Here is a 20,155-nt window from a genome sequence, read left to right on the forward strand (position 1 = left end):
AGCACATGCTGTCCATGTCCAAGTCCCAGCCCCTCTTTCTACAAAGGAAGAAACTAGGCTTGGAGAAGATCAAGACTCTGCCCAAGTTCACACAGCCAATAGCGGCAAAAGGTGAGATCTACCCAAAGTCCTCCTGGTTCTGAAGGCAGCAGTGTAGGAGTCTGCCGCCTGCATTAGGTCAGCACCCCAGATGTGAGTGCTGCCCAGTTGGCACATTCCTGTTCCCCCGGGGGACAGACTGGAGCCACATACAGCTTGCGGTGGTTGCTGTTTATTGAGACACATCACAGGCACAGACAGGGACTTGGACATGAGGTGACAAGGTTGTTCTGGCGAGAGGGTTAGGAGCTGCTGGTCACTGGCAACCCCTTCTGCCTCCTCCGGCCTGCCCTGAACTCAAAGTAGATCTGCTGAGGTGAAAAAGTAGAACTGGACATCCAACCCCCTATAAATGGTCAGGTCACCCCAAAATCAACCAGCTGGTGACCCTAATCTGCCTCCCATTCCACTGCATAACCAAGGAGAAAAACCTGAGTAAATTCGAGCCCTTTCCCAAATGCAAATTATATGTAAATTGTGCACAACAAATACTCAGCCTCTGTGGTCCTGAGAAGCCATGGCCAGCGTAAGGACCAAGGCCCAACCCGCAAAGCCTTGTTGCTAGTATCTCCGACTAGAGGTCTTGACTGTAGTGGTCTTCCGCAGGATGGAGGTTCCCCCAGAGACCTGACCGCCTTTGGCAGCGCCATAGCTCACACTAGCACCGAAGCCGCCCTTGCTGGCCCCGCCAGCCCCGCCCAGAGAGAGGCCACTCCCGAAGCCAGCCGCGCCGCCTGCGCTCACGGAGGTAGAGTTGCCGGTCACCGCTGCAAACAAGTAAAGGCTCAGGACCAGAGAACTGTCGAGCCAGGAAGGGGCAGGGGGAAGCCCAGAAACCCACGAACGACTGGAGTGGGGTAATGTGGTAAACCGCTGGAAGCTCACACTGTCAGACCCTTTGACCCTGAATCTAATAGAAGGGCTCCTTAGGACCTAGACGAGGCATGGGAGGGGCGGGACAGAAGAGGGGCGGTGTGGAGGGTAGATACTTACAGATGCTGATTGCACTGGGACAATCTCCGGACATCCTAGGGGAAACAAGGGTCCGGAGCAATTAGCGATCTGGGAACCCATGTGAACTTCTTCCCTCTCTCCCTCTACCTCTATGTGCATCCAGCTCAGTGCCAAGGCCTGAGGACAAGACCCAGAGTCATAAGTAGTAGGAGTATGGGGCAATCCGGATCTCAAGGCCTTCCAGTGGAGCCTAAAGGCCGTTCTGCCAGAGGCTTTAAAGCCTCCCCTCTCTCCCTGCTTCCTGTGAGACCACTGACAGGTCCTGATATCCCTAAGGACAAATCTTCCTATCTTTCTCAAATGAAGGAGTTGAGTCTGTCCCAGCCAAACAAACCTTGCTGCCGAGCCTGGACACCCCAAGGGTTACAGATGGACAATCCATCCAAGAAATGAGCAGCAGAAACATGGAGAGCTAGGAGAGACACCCTAGACGACCACCACCACCCTCTGCCCCACAAACAGATCCAGGTTTCCAAAAGCTGTGCAGAGGGGCTGCCACCTGCTCTCTTCGCTCTCCAGCAGCTTTCGGTAGGTGGCGATCTCCATATCCAGGGCCAGCTTGACGCTCACGAGATCCTGGTATTCACGCAGCATCCGGGCCAGGTCCTCCTTAGCCTGGTGCAGAGCTGTGTCTAGATCTCCAAGCTTCTTCTTAGCATCCTTGAGGGCCATCTCCCCATTCTGCTCTGATTCTGCGATGGCTGTCTGCAGCTGCTGGCACTGCCCCCAGGAAAATGGTATTGGGAACATTGTCCGGGATCATCCCATTCACCCCTTTGCTCTTAAGCCAGGAGCCCCACGCCCTACCCAAACAGTCTGGGAAAAACAGAGACAATGTAACTGAAAGGGAATTTAGTAGAAGCAGTAAGGAAACACAAAAATATAACCTCAATTCTTCCTGCAGATCCACACAGGGCTTTGGAAAAAGTAAAACGAACAATACCTTACTGCCAGGCAAAAGCCTTGTTCTATCTATAGAAGAAGCCACAGGGTTTGGTCATACCTACATAGAATCAGCATCCCCTGCCCCCTACACTGACATCTTGGAATAGGATGTCATAGTCTTGTCCCTTGGAAAGAGGTCATACCACATGCTCTACCACACGCTGTGTGGCCTGTGGCAAGTCTCTTCCCCTCTCTGAACCCCAGTCACTTCTCTTGGGAGCCCCTTTCCAAAAGGAAAAGGTTGATCTTGATGAGCCAGACTTTGAGTTTTCCAGGCTGACTCCATGGCCCACCTGCTTCTTGGCTGCATCCGCCTCACCCTGCAGTCTCTGAATAGTGCGAGTGAGTTCTGCAATCTCGTTTTTAGTGTCTCGGAGGCTGTCCCCGTGTTTCCCAGCTGTCACCTGCAGCTCCTCATACTGGAGGCCAAAAAAGGTGTCAATGAATATTGAGAGCCCTGACCCGCTTGATAACCGTTGGTCCCAGAGCCTACCCTCTGCTGGAAGTCCCATGAGAGCTGAGTACACCAGGTCCCACAGCTCTGAGGACCCTGTGGGCCAGGCCTCTCCAGAGGAGAAGGTCCACCCCGAGCCTGCACACCCAAGCTGGTCATGTACTCACTTTGGTCTGGTACCAGGACTCAGCCTCAGCCCGGCTCTTCTGTGCGATCAGCTCATACTGGGCCTTGACCTCAGCGATGATGCTGTCCAGGTCCAGGCTGCGGTTGTTGTCCATGGACAGTATCACGTTGGTATCAGACACATTGGTCTGCACTTGGCTCACCTCCTGTAGAAATAAGAGCAGCTGCCACCAGAGTCCTGCCTTATGCCTTGGGCAGAAGCAAAGGATGCAGAACAGGACCCTTACATGGCCTCAGAGGGACATCCTAGGCTTCCTCGGGATCTTCCCTAGAAAGAATCTACCACTGGAAAAAGAACATTCATCTCCCTGTTGTGAGGTGGGCATACATCCTCCCAGTTGATCCTCAGGTCTTCTGCTGAGAGATCAGGGGAACAAGGAGAGTGTGCCTCCCTGCCCTGTGCCACCCTGGCTCTGTGCTAGCACATCCACTGGTTTCTGTTATTGTCAGATCCCCTGGAGACAGGCACTCCCCAGCTAGCCTGAAGGCTACTTCTGTGCCCTCAGGGAAAGTGGCATGTTCAGGAAACTACCTGCTCCACCATCTCTTGTGACCCTGATGATAACAGAGAAGAGAGGCTTGGCAGAATAGAAACCCCTATCAGGGTACTAAGGAAAGGGGAATGACACAGAAGCCAGACACTCGCAAACCTCGATGGCTTCCGACAGTCAATGCACTAGACCACGGTGTTCTCAAGTCCTCCTTGCATTTCTATGGCCACTACCTTTTTAAAAGATGCATCAGTGACCAGGAAGGTGATGTAAAGGTAACAGGAAGCTGAGGGTCTGTGATCCGTTCACTGGGTCACAACACTGGCTCCTAGGGGGCTCTCCCTCTGTCATCCCTCAGCTCCCTGAGCTGCTACCAGACTGCCCTCAACTCCAGCTGTCAAGTCACCTTCTATATTCCCACTGTAACCCTAGTGTGTCACACACATACATACATGCACACACATGCATATACACACATACATGTGTGCACATACATACATACATACACACACATATGTGTGCACACACACTTACAACCCAGGAAAACAGACAGAGAGAGACACAGAGAGAGAGGGCGGGAGGGAGAGAAGAAGAGAGAGACAGGGATATCAACACCCTTCACTTTCTAAGTAGCTGCTGTAGTTCAGGCACTAGCTTGGCTGTTCAGCAAGCACGATGAGTTAGATTTCAGGACACTTCTTTTTCTAGTTCCACAGAGAGACTAAGTCACTTGTCCCAAATCAAAAAGCAGTAAGAAGAACCCTTTTTAACCCTTGGGAACCTGACCTCAGATCCCGAAATGGCTCAGACAAAAAGAGTTAAGGGAGAAAGAGACAGAGACAGAGATGGCGTCCAAAGCCGTATCTGACAGCTTGGGACATTGGCTATGTTCTAAACACAAGGGTGGGAAGAAATAGGTCACTGAAACTGGAAATGAGAAGTGGCAGAAGTTAGGGGCCTAGGGTTCTGAGGTCACCCTCCAGAGGTGTCATGGACAAACCCAGAGCATGGAATTGAATTCTGAGAGCCAGGTTGACCATCATGAATGGCAAAAGAACTGTTGGCCTGGCCCTTCTCTTGCCCTGAAAGGAACTCTTTGACAGGAAGTAGTCCTTCCACATGGTCCACAGCTGTCTTTCCTTTCTATATTTTTACTTAAATCTCCCAACTTGCCAACTTCCTGCCACCACAGACACTGTGCCTTCTGATGCCAAGGCCACGCCAAGGTGATCCCTTCCTGTGCCTGCTTCTGAATGATAGCTCTTCTTTAAGATCCATTACAGTTGTGTCCTCAGAGGGCCTCCTCTCCCCTGCCCTCCAAAAGAACCCCCACCACAGCCTCCCTGTGTGCCTTGGCACCTTGAGCCTGTCTCGGCAGGGCTTTCCTTACTTAAGAACCTGACCCTAAGGGCAAGAACTTTGTCTTACTTGTTATGTGGGAGGAACCCCATAAAAGCTTGTTAAGTAAGTGAGGTAGAGTGATAGAAAGGGATGCTGGGTAAGTCAGCTCCATGCTTTGAGCAGAGCAGAGCCAAGCCTGAAACATGAGAACAGACAATAGAGCATGAGAGTGGACAGGGACATCCTAACTCATGAGAGACTGCCATGAATCCCCAGCAAAGAGAAACGGGGAAACACTCAGAATCCCTTCGGTTGAGCTCCACCTGGCTAACCAGAGCGAGGACAGCAGAAAAGCTGAGAATGCAAGGGGACAGGAGTGACACTGGACCAGAGTCTGCAGAAGACCCAGAAGTCAACAACTCCACTACTGTGTCATCTGCCTCGCACCTTTCACAGAGAACAGTCTTCAAACTGGAAATCCAGGAAACAGAAACCCAAAGGGGGCCTTGACCTAGGCAACCTCAGAGTCTAGCCCAGAAGGGCCGATCCTAGGAGGATGAACACTGAGCCATCCCAAAGAAACAAGGATGAGGAGTCCAGAGTCATATCTGGACCTCTGACCCCTGTGTGAACACACACACACACACGCACACACTCACACACACACTCATTACAAATAAATATTATTTAATTAAAAATAAGACAGGGTAATGTGCTCCAAAAGATCGTATATTAAAGATATTGGTGGTCAGGTGACAGGTCCTCACATGTATTGTCCAAGCTGGCCTTGAACCTGAGTCCTCTTGCCTCAGTCTCCCAAGTACGATATTATAGGCATAAAGTACCACACCATCTTGTTTAATTGGATGTTAAAGTACCCTGGGCCCTTTAACTATGCAATCTTGATTAATAAAACAATACTGTGTTGGGAAGTCACCAAAAGAGACCCCTAGGACTCTGTTCTTAACCCTCACCCCCTTATCACCTCCATCAGTCGCTTACATGGAAGTGTCATCAAAGACCTGAACAGGAGGAGCTAGCCTTGTCTTAGTTCATGGAGTGCTTATCTAGCAAGCACAGAGCCCCGTGTTCAATCCCCAGCACCCTATAAACCAGGAGTACCTATGCACACCTGTAATCTCAGCCCAGGAAGATCAAGACTTCAGTCATTCTCAGCTACATGGCCAGTTTGAGGCTAGCCTGAGCTAAATGAGCTCCTCAAAAACTAGTAAACATAAAAATATTTTTAATTTAAAAGTCAAAACAGAACATTTACCCAGTTTGAAAAAAAAATACAGAACAGAGCATAGTACCACCAACACATGGGATAGGGTGATCCAGTGCCCGAGGGCTTACATAGCATTGTATGATGGTATACACCTCAGTAGCATTAAAGGGGAGGAAGGGGGCGTTAACTCTTTTATTTTTATAAATACTCTACTGTCAGATGTGGTAGAACAAGCATATAATCTCAGCATCTGGGGAGCAAGCTGAGGCAAGAGAGCTGCTGTGAGTTTCAGACCACCCTGGACTACACAGTGAGTTCCAGACTAGGGTACATTATACAGCAAGGCCTTGTTTCAAAAACTAATAGCTGCAGATTTCTGAGTTTGAGGCCAGCCTGGTCTACGGAGTGAGCTCCAGGACAGCCAGGGCTACACAGAGAAACCCTGTCTCGGAAAAAAAAAAAAGGGGGGGGGGGTGGGGACTAATAGCTGGAGATACCACTCAGTGATACAGCACTTGCCTACTTCTTGGTTCCATTCCCAGAATGCACATACACACACATATACATACATATATGCATGCATGCATACACACATGTGCACACATGCATGCACACACATGCAAGCAAGCACAAATGCACACATACATGCAAGCAGGCATGTACACACAAACACACACACATACACACATACATGTATACACATACATACAAGCATGCACACATCTACAAACACACACATACACACACATATGCATGCATGTACACACAAGCATGCACACATGCACACACATATGCAAGCACACATGTACACACTTTTTTCAACTACCTAATTACTGGAGAAAAGTATGTGCACACCTCTCTTGAAAGCATTCATGTGAAAACCTCCAGCGATTGTCTAAGCACCTAGGACAATAAGATGTTCTCTAAAACAGTACATGAGCCACAGGAACGCTGAGGTGCATAAGTAAATACCCAATCTCCTTCCCCATTCGTCTTCTGAATACATTTCCTGACCTCTCAATGCCTCTTTTCATCATTGTCATAAAATTCATTCAAGTCACCTTTTAACAGAGTAACAACAGCTGCCCTCACAGGCAACAAGCACCCTGCACCTGGGGCATTGGGTAGAGGTTACACGAGCCCCCTGGCTGGCTGGCACAGAGGGGTTTTGCCCTAAACAGAAGATTAGCTGGGAGGTCCCTGCTGATCCTGGGAATATCTGCTTCTCTAGTAAATGCCCACTAAGCTCAACCCTCATGTTCTAGTCTGCAAGACTCCCTGTCTCCCGAGACCTGTCTTGGAGTTTCTGAACCATCCACTACCCTACTGCACCAACCAGGAACACAGTCCCTGTTGGCCCATTCCTGCTATCCCATTTCAAACTGAGCAACCAAAACAGGGTAGAGGGTTGGGAGGACTGCCTCGCACTAGTTCTGTGACCAAGAAGTAGTTACTCTAAACCACAGCACCATTGGTTCTCAAATGGGCACAATAGCACCTACATAGTGGAGTTTTTGAGAGAAGTATGCACAAAGCTGGCTCAGGGCCTAGCCCTGCTGAAAGCATCTATTTATGAGAGGTTGTACTCATTAAGGGGGTGGGGTCACAAGATTTTTTAGAGTGTCTCACCCTGGCTGGCCTAGAACATCTATGAAGACCATGCTGGCCTCAAATTCACACCACCTGCCTCTACCTCCAAATGTTAGGGTTAAAAACATGTGCAACCACACCCTGCCCCATCCCGTAGGCTCCAAACTTTTACCAGTTAAGTAATACTGGTAAGTTCACACCTCCGTGGGTGACTCTCCAGTGATACATGAATGTGTGCCAATCATGTCTACCCATCTGTCTCCTTACCATCTCGTAGAGCTCTTGCAGGAAGTCAATTTCTTGTTTCAAGATTTCCGATTTGCCATGCAGATCACTTCTGCCCAAGTATGCTGCATCTACATCCTGAGGTGAGAGGGAGAGCAAGCAGAGCGCTCACGCCCCAGATCCATCCAGACCCTGGCAGCCGAAGGACCTCCCCCAGTCTCGCCACCCCACGCACCTTCTTGAGCAACACAAATTCATTCTCCAAGGCAGTGCGTTTGTTGATTTCATCCTCGTACCTGTAATACAAGGAAGACTCAGGCCAGCTCAGACCAGTTCTGTCTTTTAGGCAGTGGGTTCACCTGCCTCCCAGCAAGTCTTGATGGGCTGAACTCTACCACCACTTTGAAGTATTTTGGGGAACAGTTCTTTAATGCAGTAAACAGTGAAGAAGCTTGGGGGTGCCATTGTTTAAATACTTCCTTCCCCTTTTGGAAGAAAGAGGTACTGAATTCACACACTATCATGAACTACAGGAAGTCATTCTTTGGATCAGAGCCCTTGAAAGGCTCTACCAGACAGAACAAGTGAGCCAACAATGACTGACCTCTGTCTCCACTTTCAACAATCAACTCCTTCCCAACCACTTCTGCTAATACTATTTAGAATACTATAACAATACTATAATAATACTATTTAGTTTAGAAACTACCAGTGTCGAGTTATAGGAAAAGTTATTTTAAAATTACCCTTTAGTGTTATAAATATGTGGTGGGAAGGCCATTTGGATCTCCATTCAAAGACTCATTTTTCTAAATTTATGATATTCATGGAGCAGTTGAAAATTCCATATTAGGTATCCCGAGAGGCTGAGGAATCACTATGCCGAACATTTTAGATGTGACTGTGGTATTTTGTTTAGGTTTTGTCAAGTCAAGTTAGGCAGATGAACTGCATAAATAGTTCACTTATATACCTGCTGGGAGTTGGATTAAAATTATGTGAGGATATGAGGAACCTGTGGCACAGACGTAGGAACGTCCAGGGCTGGTGTTTCTCAAGAAGGGACTCTGGAATGCTGGTAAGTATGGGCAAGAACACGGGGATGCCTGTGGCCTTCCTCAGCATCTAGAGAATGGTCATGTATATACTGTTCTTGTATCTCAGATGCTTTTCTGAAGAAAAATAACATTATTATGCTCTAGATAAACTTGAGCACACTGGGCTGTGAGCTGTTAACTCGTAACTGCCATCAAAGGAACCATGATATAAAAATGAACTTCGTGCTTGGCCACCCTGTTCTAGTTCGCCCTTCTCCAGAGGGTCTGTCTGGCCAGTCTCTCACATACACCTAGTAAACATATTTATGAAGAAAGTGATGAGGTGGCTAGATTTGCTTGGTGACATGAAGGGAGGCAGAGGAAAAAGAGAGAAACAAAGTGAGATTGGCTGAGCTGAGTGTGGATGACGAGCGTGGGGTTCAGAACACAATCCTCTCTACCTAATAAAAAGGACATTTTACAATTACTAAGCTGAGTGAGGTTATCATACATGTAATCCCTGAGGCTGAGCAAGAGGAGAGCAGAGAGTGAGACCCTGTTTGAAAATAATAATAATAACAACAACAAATCGACCAATAAGCAAACATGAAACACACACACAAACATGCCCCTGCCTCAGCCCCCAGAAGAAGCAGCTCTGCCTGGGTGGGGGTGGTCTTTTCCACAGTGTCACCCTCTGTCTCGTAGGAGAGCATGAGTGTCCCTCACTTGTTCTTGAAGTCCTCCAGATTATCCTGCACGTTCTTCAGCTCCATATTCAGCCGCCCCCGCTCGCTCTGCTGGAAATCCAGCTGCCTCCTCAGGTTGTTCAGGAAATTCTCAAAGAAAGGCTCCAGGCTCCTGGTGACCCCTGTGTTCTGGCTCTGCTCCTGCAGCAGCACCCACTTCGTCTCCAGCACCTTGTTCTGTTGTTCCAAGAAGCGTACCTGACCAGGGAAGGAAGGATGGGTGGACATCATCTGGGGAGCAGCATCTGGCACAGCACGGGCCAACATCACTGAGGTGGTGTGCATTCTACATCTCTCTGGGAGGGAGCACTCCTGCTCAAACAACAGTCCAGACAGACAGAAAGGACTCTAAGGAGTTAATAAAGGTGTGTGCTGGTCACCTGAGCTACTCATTCTGTTCTCTGTCTCACTTTCCCACTTGTCCCGGATGAAAATGGTTGAGGCCAGTGTTTATGAGACCAATTCTGCATCAGTCAACTGTCTAAAATATCACAGAGGCCTGGGGGTGACACTGCACACCTCTGAACCCAGCACATATATATATATATATATATGTGTGTGTGTGTGTGTGTGTGTGTGTGTGTGTATACATATACACAGAGAGCTACAGAGGATTCAACACACTAATACAGACATATGTGCACACATAAATAAAATTAAAATAAATAAAATTTAAAATGAATAAATAAATAGCATCAGAGAAACAGCTGGGGATGGATCACTAGTTAAGAGCACTGGCTGCTCTTCCATAGGATCCAGACTCAATTTCTAGCACCCACACAGCAGCTCACAAGAGAACCAAAAGTCACAAGGGGAAAGGGTGAGAAGTGGGTGACACTTACCCTTACCCTCTGCCTCCCGGTCCCTCCAGGTGCCACCTCCACAGAACCCCAGGCCTAGTCACTTGGCCAGGAGCCCTGTAGCACATATGCCTTGGTGCTCAGGACTGTGGAGTTCTGCAGCCTTCGTCACAGTTATGCCCGTGCCTCACATACCTGTGTGGTCCTGGACAAGTCTCAGGACCACTCTAAGTCTCAGTTTTCAAACTGTAAAAATGGCCAAAGCATCACCTATCCAGGCTTCTCGTGGAACCCCGAAGGTAACACAAGAGAGAGGGGAAAGGGCCCTTCTGTGTTGAAGTGCAAATCATGGAGTTATCCCTCAGCCCGACTCCTGCAGCCCAGGCTCAGAGCCAAGGTACACAGTGCTGAAGGAATGGAGCAAGAAATGATACAGGTGGCACCAGAGTGATCCCGGTCACCCTGGGATAGGGGTCCAGAACCCTCCCAGAGTGTAATATTCAAACTGTTCACTGGCCACCCTCCTTGTGGTCCACCCCAAACTGAAAATCTTGGCTGGAACAGGGCGCCAGGCAAAGGGCTTCCTCTTGCCCTCCCTGTTCTCATTGTGTGGGACCCTGAGGCTTCTTCAGCTGGAGAGGACAGACAGAATTCCAAGGCTCCAACCGTGGATGATATGTAGGTTTCCTGAGCCATGCACGGTTGCCCACGGCTACAAAATGACTCAAGTCATTAAAGGCCAACTCCCTAACAGGAACACTGGGGACCACACATCTTTTAATAATTGGGTAAGGCTGCTGCTTAACGGTATGAATGATACCATAGGAAAGGCTCCAATACAGTTGGGCTGGGCCCCTCATTCACCAAAGAAACCCCAGCCACCAGGTTTTAGCCCCAACCTCAGGTAGGCAAAAACCACAGTCAGTCACCCAACCCTAACAACCTAATGCACATGGTAAAAAACTGCCTTTGCCCAGACCACCCCACATTAGAGTTTCCGCTTCATCCCACCCCGCCCTGGTTTTGCCCACCCACCTTATCAATGAAGGAAGCAAACTTGTTGTTGAGGGTCTTGATCTGCTCGCGCTCCTGGGTGCGCACCCGCTGGATCTCAGGGTCTATCTCCACATTGAGAGGCGTCAGCAGGCTCTGGTTGACAGTGACTTCCTGGATCCCCCCAGGAGGACACACTGGCCCAAATGTCTGCCTGCCAGCCCCTAGGCCCACATAGGCCCCACTGCCAAAGCCTCCTAGCGCCCGGCCAGAGGAGACCCCACCAGCCACGCTGACAGAGATATTCTTGCCTCCCAAGTTGTAGAGGCTCCGGCTGCCAAAGGCCCCGGATCTGGACCCAGAGCGGACCCCACCGCCACCACCGCTGCTCCTAGACATAGTCACTGAGCTGTAGCTGGTTCGCATCTGACTCCCGCCACCTCCACTGGCTGAGTTAGAGCTGAAGCCTCCTTTAGTGGAGAAAGTCTGCCTGGACAAAGAGGACCGCATGATTGTCAGTGAGAAGGCAGCTGAGAGCAAGAGGAAGCCAGCCGTAGTGAACTACTGAGCCACCAAAGGGCTTTTTATCTTTACCCAACTGGGCCGGCCCTGGGTTCCACACACTCCTGCTGTGATTACCACAGGTGAGAGGGAGGGGCCCCGGGGTGGGGGGGAACCCCTCTCCCCCGGGATGTGGGAGGGCCTCGCCCAGCCATCACTGAGACTGAAGCGTTGCTCCTGAGCAGAGACTATTTGAGGTGGGAAGCACCCCACCCCCACTCTCCCCACCCCCACCCAACCCCACCCGGTAAGCTCTCCTCACTTGGAACAGGATGATAGGGCTGCTACAGTTACCCTCACCACCCAGTGGCTGGCTTGGTCTCCTCCTACGCAGCTCTGATGGCCTGCTGTCAATGGGGCTCTGTGTTGTGGGGTTTGTCCCAGGGCCTTGTGGTAAGCCAAGGCCCCAGGGCCCAGCGCTGTGCAGGTGGCAAGGGAAGGTGCATTGGGCAATGGGTTGTAGAGAGGGTGCCCAGGCCTGCTCCAGTCCCACCCCTCCCAGCCCACAGCCTCCTGTCTCTTGGCAGGTCCAGTGTGGGGGGCACAGGTGACAGTGCAGGGGTGGGGCAGGTGCTCTTCTGTCTATACTGGCAGGTGTCTGGTGGGTGGGAACCCTGTGTGAGGCAAAGAGGACCCAAGGACGAAAGGAGGGTCCCTGCCCAGCCATATGCCTGACTGGGCACACAATGTGGGTTAGATGGCTTTGGCTCTAACCAGGCATGGTAGTGCACACCTATATCCCAGCACTTTAGAGGTGAAGGCAGGAGGGTCAAAAGTTCAAGGCCACCCTGTCTCAAAACCAAAAAGAAAAAGAACAAAAAAAGAAAAGTGCTCAGTCTCCACAAGCAGGGTGTTGAGGCTTAGGACCCCAGCTGCCTTTCCTAGAACTGGAGGTAAGCAAAGAACTGTGACCACCCCTAAGCTTTTCCTTGGTGGAGCCTTTCCAGGGGGACCCAACCATTTTGGAATAACTGAAGATGCACACACATCCAAGAAGCCCTAAGTGGCTCATCAACCTTCTCCTTCCCTGTCCACGAGGACTCCGCCTGCTCAGTTTAGAAGAACATGGACACTCCCGGTCACTTCACGCCGGCCTCCACTCTCTTCCCAGTTCAGGCTTCTAGAACCAAGCTCAGTCCTAGCAGAGTTGGAGAGACTTCAGACACCGGATCACAGACAGTGGGAGTGAACCTTGAGACTGGCCCCCCCTCACCTCTCCATCATCCAGCAAGCAGAGGGCAGAAGGACAGAGACTGGGTTAAGGCAAAGATGGGGCAGTATTGATTCTGCCAGGCTAGAGCTGGGATCCCAACAGAGATGCAGAAGACCCGAGTGAGGATGGTGGCCTCTAGGCTCCAAAGGAAGCTGGGAATTTTTCCCTAGGGCCACTGGGATATTCAAGTGGCTCCTGTTCACTTGAACTGTTGAACCCAGCTCCTACCAGTCATGAAGAGCCACAGAAGTAGCCCCTTAATGCCACCAACAAGACTGCCTTCCCTGCTTGAACTTAGAACGGCAGGCATTTGGGAGAGCTGGGCTGAAAGACCAGTGCTCACTGACCTGCGTGCCTTTGGGATACTCTCCACCTCTCTGAACCTCATCTAAACATAACCCACCATAGAAGTCCTTCAGGAAAACAATGCCCTTGGAATGAGCCATCTTCTCCCACCAACCAACCTCCGTCTCCTTTCCCCAGGCTGAGAACACTTTCTCAGGCTCCCTTATCTCCGCCTGGCAGCGTGGGAGAAGAGATAGCTGTGTGAGTGGAGCCTAGCCTCCAGGCTGCTGCCATGGTCCTCTGGGCAGGAAGATGATGTCAGGCAGTGTTGTGAGTCACTGTATGGCTGGGTTGGTGGGAGTGGGAGTGGAACTGTAAATATAAACATACCCCGCCTCAAAGACTAGCATTCAGGCATGCGACTCATGTATGTATCTACAAGCATGCTCTCTGTGCCAGGCTTTGCACTGGGAGAGCAGTGGCAGATACCTATGCAACCCAGGCACACTCTTGGGAGACGAGGTTGCTTCTCACAGACAGCCTTCCCTTCCCAGCCTGATGGATCACCTCAGGCAGGGTCCTGTGTGGTCGCTTTGCCTCCTCTGCCATTTGTAGCTTGTGGCTCTGTGGCTGATTTTAGACGTCAAGCTCGATCGTTCTTTGGAAGTCTTTTTTGCATAGCACACACATACCCTGATTTTATGTGGACCAAACTGACCTTAAACTCTCTGGGTAGCCAAGAATAACATTAAACTCCTGATCCTCTCACCTGAAGTGACACCCATGCACTACTACACCTGGCTTCTAGAGTCTTTCCAGAGGAAACGCCAGAGCTTTGTAACTAACTAGTGGAGTTTATATGGGAACAATTGTAAACAGGAGTAAAGAACACAAAGATTCATGAATCAAGCCACCAGCTCTCCAGAGGTCTCCTGCTAAAAAGGATGCCACAGCAGCTCTGGGAAACAGAAGAACACTTGAGAGGTGATTTAATGGCTACTGTGTATGAATTAAGGAAGTGAGCCTCCTGCCAAGGTTTGGTCCATGGGCAGTAAACACCTAGGCTTGATCCACATCTGTGGCCACCCACAAACATTGTGGAGGAAGGTCCAGGGAGAGGGTTTCCAAACGAAGAACTACAGCCTACCAAGTCTTCGACTGCCAACTCCGGAGACGCTCACCTGCCGGCATTCCCCGATAGCAGGAGACAAGAGCATGGGGGATTTAATGCTACTGCCTCCAATAGCGTGGGTCAGAATAGCTGATAATGGCAACTTGTATCCCTAATGCCTAACAATGTGGATGCTGAACTGCATGGAAAACTCCGGGAAAGATGCCTCCCAAGAGAAGAAGGACTTTTCAGTCTAGTAAGACTCGGTGTTATCATCAGTGCGTACCAAGAGACAGCTGTGTGACCCAGTGTGCCCTGGGCACCTTACATGTAGGGTTGGCAGGCCTTCCCCCAGCTCTGTTTGTGCTCCCTTGTCTCCATCCTACCTTAGAGCCACCCCTACCTTCCTCACAGCTGGGCGCTGCTCTCTTGTTTCCTTCTTCCAATGAGGATAACCAAAATAGAGATCCAAAGGGAGAGAAATTCGGATTCTTGCTAACTCCCACCCTCCAGCGCACGCTTCTCCCTGGGGTCCCTCCCCACTGTTCCAGAAACTACTCTCTTGTTCCATGCCAAGTCTCATGCCTCCTCAACTCTGGGCAGGGCAAGGCTTCTCCTTGGCCTGTCTAGTTTGAAAGTCTCCTTGGTCCCAGGTAAATTGAAACAGTTAACCCATTCACTAGAGAGGTTGGGGCTGCTTCCCAGCTTCTTGTGGTTTTGAGTCCCTGGCCTCCTGGTCCTTGTTAAGATTCGGGAGGTAAAATCCTTCCTATAAGCTCACTTCAGCTCATGACAACAAAAAAAAAAAATCAGGGCTGTGAAAAGAGGTGAGGGCTGAGCACAGTTCACTGCATGGGCTAGACCTACTATGTGCTTTAGGACAAGACCATTAACAAGTTCCTCATCTGGGGACAGGGAGATGGCTCAGTGGATAAAAGCATTTTACTGTATAAACCTAGAGATCAAAGTTTCATCCCTTTCCCTCACACCTGGAAAGGAGAAAATCAAGTCCTAAAAGTTGTTACCTGGCCTAACTTACATACACACACACAGACCAGAAGAAGGAGGAAGAAGAAGAAGAAGAAGAGGAGGAGGAGGAGGAGGAGGAGGAGGAGGAGGAGGAGGAGGAGGAGGAAGAGGAGGAGGAGGAGGAAGAAGAGGAAGAGAAAGAGAAGAAGAAAGTAAAATTTAGAAAAAAAAATCTTCATTTGTTTTATGTGATGGCGGCTCATGTTTGTAATCACAGTGTTGGGAGGCTAAGGTAGGTTAATCATGAGTTTGAGAATAGTTTGGTTTACGTAGTTCCAAGCCAGCCTTTGACCCTGTAGGCTCAAATTTAATTATTTAATGAAAGAAATTTTTTTAGCTTTGATTTTATTTTAATGATATGTACAAGAGTTAACAAATTACAATTAAAACGAAATTTGTTATGGTAATTCTACAGAACTTAAAACCATGCAACACTGCATGGTAAAAACAGCTTCATTCATATACAAAAAATGTTCCTTTGAGACTCATGACAGTGCCTGGAAATTTCTGACATAAGCTTTTTGCAAAGAATATTTTTAAAAATGTAAAGATCTGATTAACCGATTAGTGCAATATTAGGAAAGGTAATAAACATTATTAGTAAAGAGGTTACAGTAATTTGTACCAGGTATAAACAGGGTTCAATGTAGTCTCATTAAATAAATGTTCAGTTAAGAAAATAGTTTTGAAAAAGATCTTATATTGAAGCCATGTATTAATTTTGTTGAATCAGCTTATATAAATCAATAGTCAAGTTTATTCAGTTAAAGAAAATAGGACTATGCTTTCTTATACTCATAAATAGTATATATATATACATATATAGCCTATATTCAAGTGAAAAAAAGTTCTTTGTAAAAAAAACAAAAACAAAAAACAAAAAACATACTGCCAATCCAGCTGCTAAGGTTGAAATAGTTCTTTATCCACATACTAGCTATGTTGGTAAAAATGTCTTATTTAAATCATATTCAACCAGCATAAATAGTTAAGATGAATATTGTTGTAAACAATAGAAAAACCAAATTTGTTTGTATTTTAAATTTCATCACTGAGTAACAATTTACTTCTCAGCTTAGAATGCTTTATAAAGGCTCAACATTTAATTTAATCAAGTCCAAAGCCCACTAAAGAGTAAACACAGTGAATGCTTTTCAAAGTGCATAATTTCCAAGGCTTCCACTTGTAGTATTTATCCAATACCAGCTCACCAGCAACAAAATAAAATGTGCTTAGCTATAAAAATATTAAGGAATGTTACTGAAAAGGAAAGGCTATTTGGTAGAAGTAACTACAAAAATAATTAGTTCAGAACTTTGCAAAGCTTTAAAGCAAGAACATCAGTACACTGTCTTTCCATAAAACTTAAAGCATGATCAATACCAAGACTGTAAATGTCTACCTTTTATGTACTTAAAAAGGAATTGCAACAAAGTATCTCTTAAAAAAATGTTAAGACAAATGATCATGCAGGTGTTGATCTGCAGGCATTTGGGGATGCTAATGTCTTGCTGGACTGTCGTTTTTGGCTTCACTGGCAGCAAGGATGGGCAAGGTGCTACTTGGAAATGCAGATATGGGACAAGGAGTGCCAACATTTTCATCAGTGTCGGAATCTGGCGTTGTAACTTCACTGTCCTGAAGTCCCAGGATCTCACAAACTGCTTGAGGCAATTCCTTGCACTGTGCCATCTGTAGGGAAATTGCTTCTGCTTTACACAGTATGTCTTCCACATCAATTTTCATGGACAATTCATTGATGTGCTTAAGGATTTCATTGAAGCCATAATGCTTTTCCATTATCTGTTGCTTTTCTGATTCCAGGATAGCACAATACAGAAGAAGATGAAAATTCTTACAGGGCAGTTCAGTCCACATTACCTCCCATAATCGCAGTATATCTAGAAAACTAAATTCCCTTTTAAATCTGATTAAAAGCCGTCTGAAGCAAATATATAGATATCCAGAGTCCTGGGATTCTAAGTAGCTACAAAATCCACTGTCCAACAATCTGAGTAAGGTGCTCAGCTGGATTAACTAGGTCTTCATGCCCTGCATTTGTTCTTCAAATTTTTGATGCATCTGGTCCATGTAAGAGGCAAAGCACCAAAAGGCATCCATTTCATTTTCCATCACATACAAAAGGGGGGAAAGTAAGTTGCTCATTCCTTGTACATATCCTAAATCAAAGTCATACATGCAGTAGGTCATCAAAATGTCGTGAAGCAGAATCAGCCCTGGGTTATCTTGGCCTTCATAAAACTTGTTTGTTCGATCTGTTCTGTTGACATCTTTCTCAATCAGACTCCTATAGTCTCTCAAGCATGAATTTCTCTTCTCTTGTGCCTCGCTGACAGACTTCCACTGCAGTTTCATCCTGAAGTACTCATCAGTTCTTTGGTTTTGTAATTGAGTTCTTTCCTCTTTGGTACTATCCCAGGGAAAATAACCCAGGAGAAATTTCCATGCTTGTTTTCTTAATGAATGACTAAGACCCCCTCTGAATATCCTCTGCTTCATGCTCTCTACCTTTAGGACTCTCTTCCTTCAGAGTCCAGGCTTTTGATCCATTCTTCCAGGGACACTGGTTCCCGCCTTTGAACAACAAGTCGCTCTCCCAAATCAATTCTTGTGATGACTTCAAATCCTGGTTCTTCTTGCTGATTTATCTTTAGACCTGGAATAGCATCACTAAGAAAATCCGCCACTTCTGAAGGTGGTCGTTGATGTGTAGAGGGATCGCTGCCTCGAAAACTATCAAAAATGTAGTTTGTAACTTTGGAAAATCCTGCCATGGTTTCTCTATAAGGATCCTTTTTAATTTTTTGTATTAAGCCATATGCTGGTTCATCAAGAAGATTTTCAAAAGACTGTGAAAGACTCTTTTTCTGACAATTGACAAGAAGTGTTCTACTATCTTGTGATGATTCACACAACACCACATATTTCTCAAGAGACTCGATCAGTAGTTTGCTATCTCCTTGATGGAAGTGCAGAGCAGGAAGCATGATGTCATCCTTTAGACAGAGGACCAAATACGACCAGCCCATACCCTCTTTGCTTTGCTTGATTGATTTCAGGTCTGCCAAACTGAACAGGAATGACCATTTGCTTTCCCCATTTCTATGGCTTGGAGCATCTCCATTGGTATGTGGTTTCTTCTTAAACGACACTGTATTAACCATGTCCCATTCTGCTTCATAACTGTCCTGGTGTTCCGATCCTCTGTGAGCTCGCTCTTTTGGAGCCTGAGTCCACTCTACAACTGAACTGGAGTCCTTTCCAGCATACAAAATACTAGAAGACTCTAAAGCATCATCCAATGGTCGCCAGTCCACTATTACTTCAGCATCCTTTTCTAAAACACGCAATATTCTGGAAATTAAGCTATCTTGGTCATTTGCCTTTCCACAAGATGAGTGAATATATACCCCTTCTTGTACATATATAATCTTCCCGCTCACAACGCCCGCCGCCATGTTCCTCGCACGTGCCTGGTGATGACGTAGCAGAACCTCATGTGTCTCTCGAAAGAAATTTTTTTAAAAGTCCTCCATTAGAAGTACAATGGAGGCCCCAGTAGTCAAGAACATTCCCAAGCTAACTTCTGTGATACACATGCTTCTCAGAGGGCAATCAAGAACTCACCTCCCAAACAAACACCCGTGAGTCCCTCCCTAAGACCCTCACCAAAGCACATTGTAAGAAGCTGAGCCCTTGTGATAAAATTTCCCTGGAGAGGAGAAAGAGAAGGTGTACTTCACTAGGACTCAGATGAATTACTCTGTCTGGGGTTGGGCAGTGAGAGGCGGCAGTGATGGTGGTGGTGGTGGTGGTGGTGGTGGTGGTGGTGGTGGTGGTGGTGGTGGTGGTGGTGGTGGCTGCTGCTGCTGCTTCTGTTGTGTTTGTCTGTCTGTTTGTCCTGAGATGGGATCTCACTTCACTCTGTAGCCTAGGCTTCTGGAACCCATGTAGCCTAGGCTGTCCTTGAACTCATGAAAATTCTCCTTTCTGAGCCTCTTAAATCTGAGATTGCAGACCAAGCTACCACTCTGGGTTGTTCTCAGAGTCTTCTTACGGATGAGATCACTGACGCATGGAAAGAGATTGTGTACTGAGTCAAAGTCACATCACCAGGAGTGTTAGCGCTTGGACCCAAGCGCCCTCCCGTGTCTTCTGCACACAGGTAGGCATGCATGGCTTCTTCCCAGATAAGAAATGAAGAATCCTGCAACTGCCCTCTCCCTGGTACAGAAGCAGAACTTCAAGACATCCCTCAGCCCAGGCCACAGAGCTGACAGCATGGTCAAGCTGCCTCTCTCCAGGGCCCAAGACAGTAAAGGGAACAGGGAAGAAACATTAAAGAGACCCACACAGCATGCAGAGTGGGTGGAGAATCCAGTCAATCCTCCCAGAACCTCCTAGCCCCAACCCTGACTCCCACATGAATGGCTTCCCTCAGAGTTTTCTGAAAGAAAAGAAAAACATTTCTAGGCTCAAGTTCAGACAGGTTCAGGGATCCACTGGAGCCAGGGATCCACTGGAGCCAGGGACATCATTTCAAATCCCCATGAGATCCCTTTCCTGTGTGCAGGGAGACAAAACACAGCCAAGTGGTGCCAGGCTAATAGAGACACAGGGTCTCCCCCATCAGAACCAAGTGTATAGCCAAGGACTGCAACAGAGCAACCATGATGTGTAGGGCACAGGAGGGGTCCTGCAGCTCAGACTTGGGACAGTAGAAAAGAGTTCTAGGAGGAGGAAAAACTTGATGCAGACTTAGGAAGAAGGAGCAGAGAGCCAA

The 20,155-nt window shown here is 47.9% G+C and overlaps 1 protein-coding gene and 1 pseudogene across 1 annotated transcript; both read right to left on the reverse strand.

The window, feature by feature from the left end:
- Nucleotides 1-288: 288 nt before the first annotated feature.
- Nucleotides 289-11,662, reverse strand: Krt79 (keratin 79). Its single transcript, XM_034516613.2, has 9 exons — nucleotides 11,195-11,662; nucleotides 9,340-9,557; nucleotides 7,809-7,869; nucleotides 7,616-7,711; nucleotides 2,680-2,844; nucleotides 2,352-2,477; nucleotides 1,613-1,833; nucleotides 1,093-1,127; nucleotides 289-866 (listed from the first exon to the last, which is right to left on the reverse strand). Exons 1-9 carry the CDS (start codon nucleotides 11,660-11,662, stop codon nucleotides 661-663), a joined length of 1,596 nt encoding a protein of 531 aa, XP_034372504.1. The 3' UTR covers nucleotides 289-660.
- A 4,951-nt stretch (nucleotides 11,663-16,613) lies between these two features.
- On the reverse strand, nucleotides 16,614-18,822 carry LOC117719310 (TBC1 domain family member 15 pseudogene; annotated as a pseudogene).
- Nucleotides 18,823-20,155: the final 1,333 nt, after the last annotated feature.

The sequence above is a fragment of the Arvicanthis niloticus genome, chromosome 13 (genome assembly GCF_011762505.2).
Source record: "Arvicanthis niloticus isolate mArvNil1 chromosome 13, mArvNil1.pat.X, whole genome shotgun sequence".
NCBI classification, from domain to species: Eukaryota; Metazoa; Chordata; class Mammalia; order Rodentia; family Muridae; genus Arvicanthis; species Arvicanthis niloticus.

What these genes read in the sequence shown, in the direction of transcription:
- Krt79 (XM_034516613.2), bottom strand. Translation starts at nt 11,662, where the DNA reads ATGCGGTCCTCTTTGTCCAGGCAGACTTTCTCCACTAAAGGAGGCTTC. An exon ending in TGCAAGAGCTCTACGAGATG is followed by an intron (nt 2,845 to 7,615) that starts GTAAGGAGACAG and finishes TTATTTCTACAG; the next exon opens with GAGGTGAGCCAAGTGCAGAC. An exon ending in CTGGAGAGCGAAGAGAGCAG is followed by an intron (nt 1,128 to 1,612) that starts GTGGCAGCCCCT and finishes TGTTTCCCCTAG; the next exon opens with GATGTCCGGAGATTGTCCCA.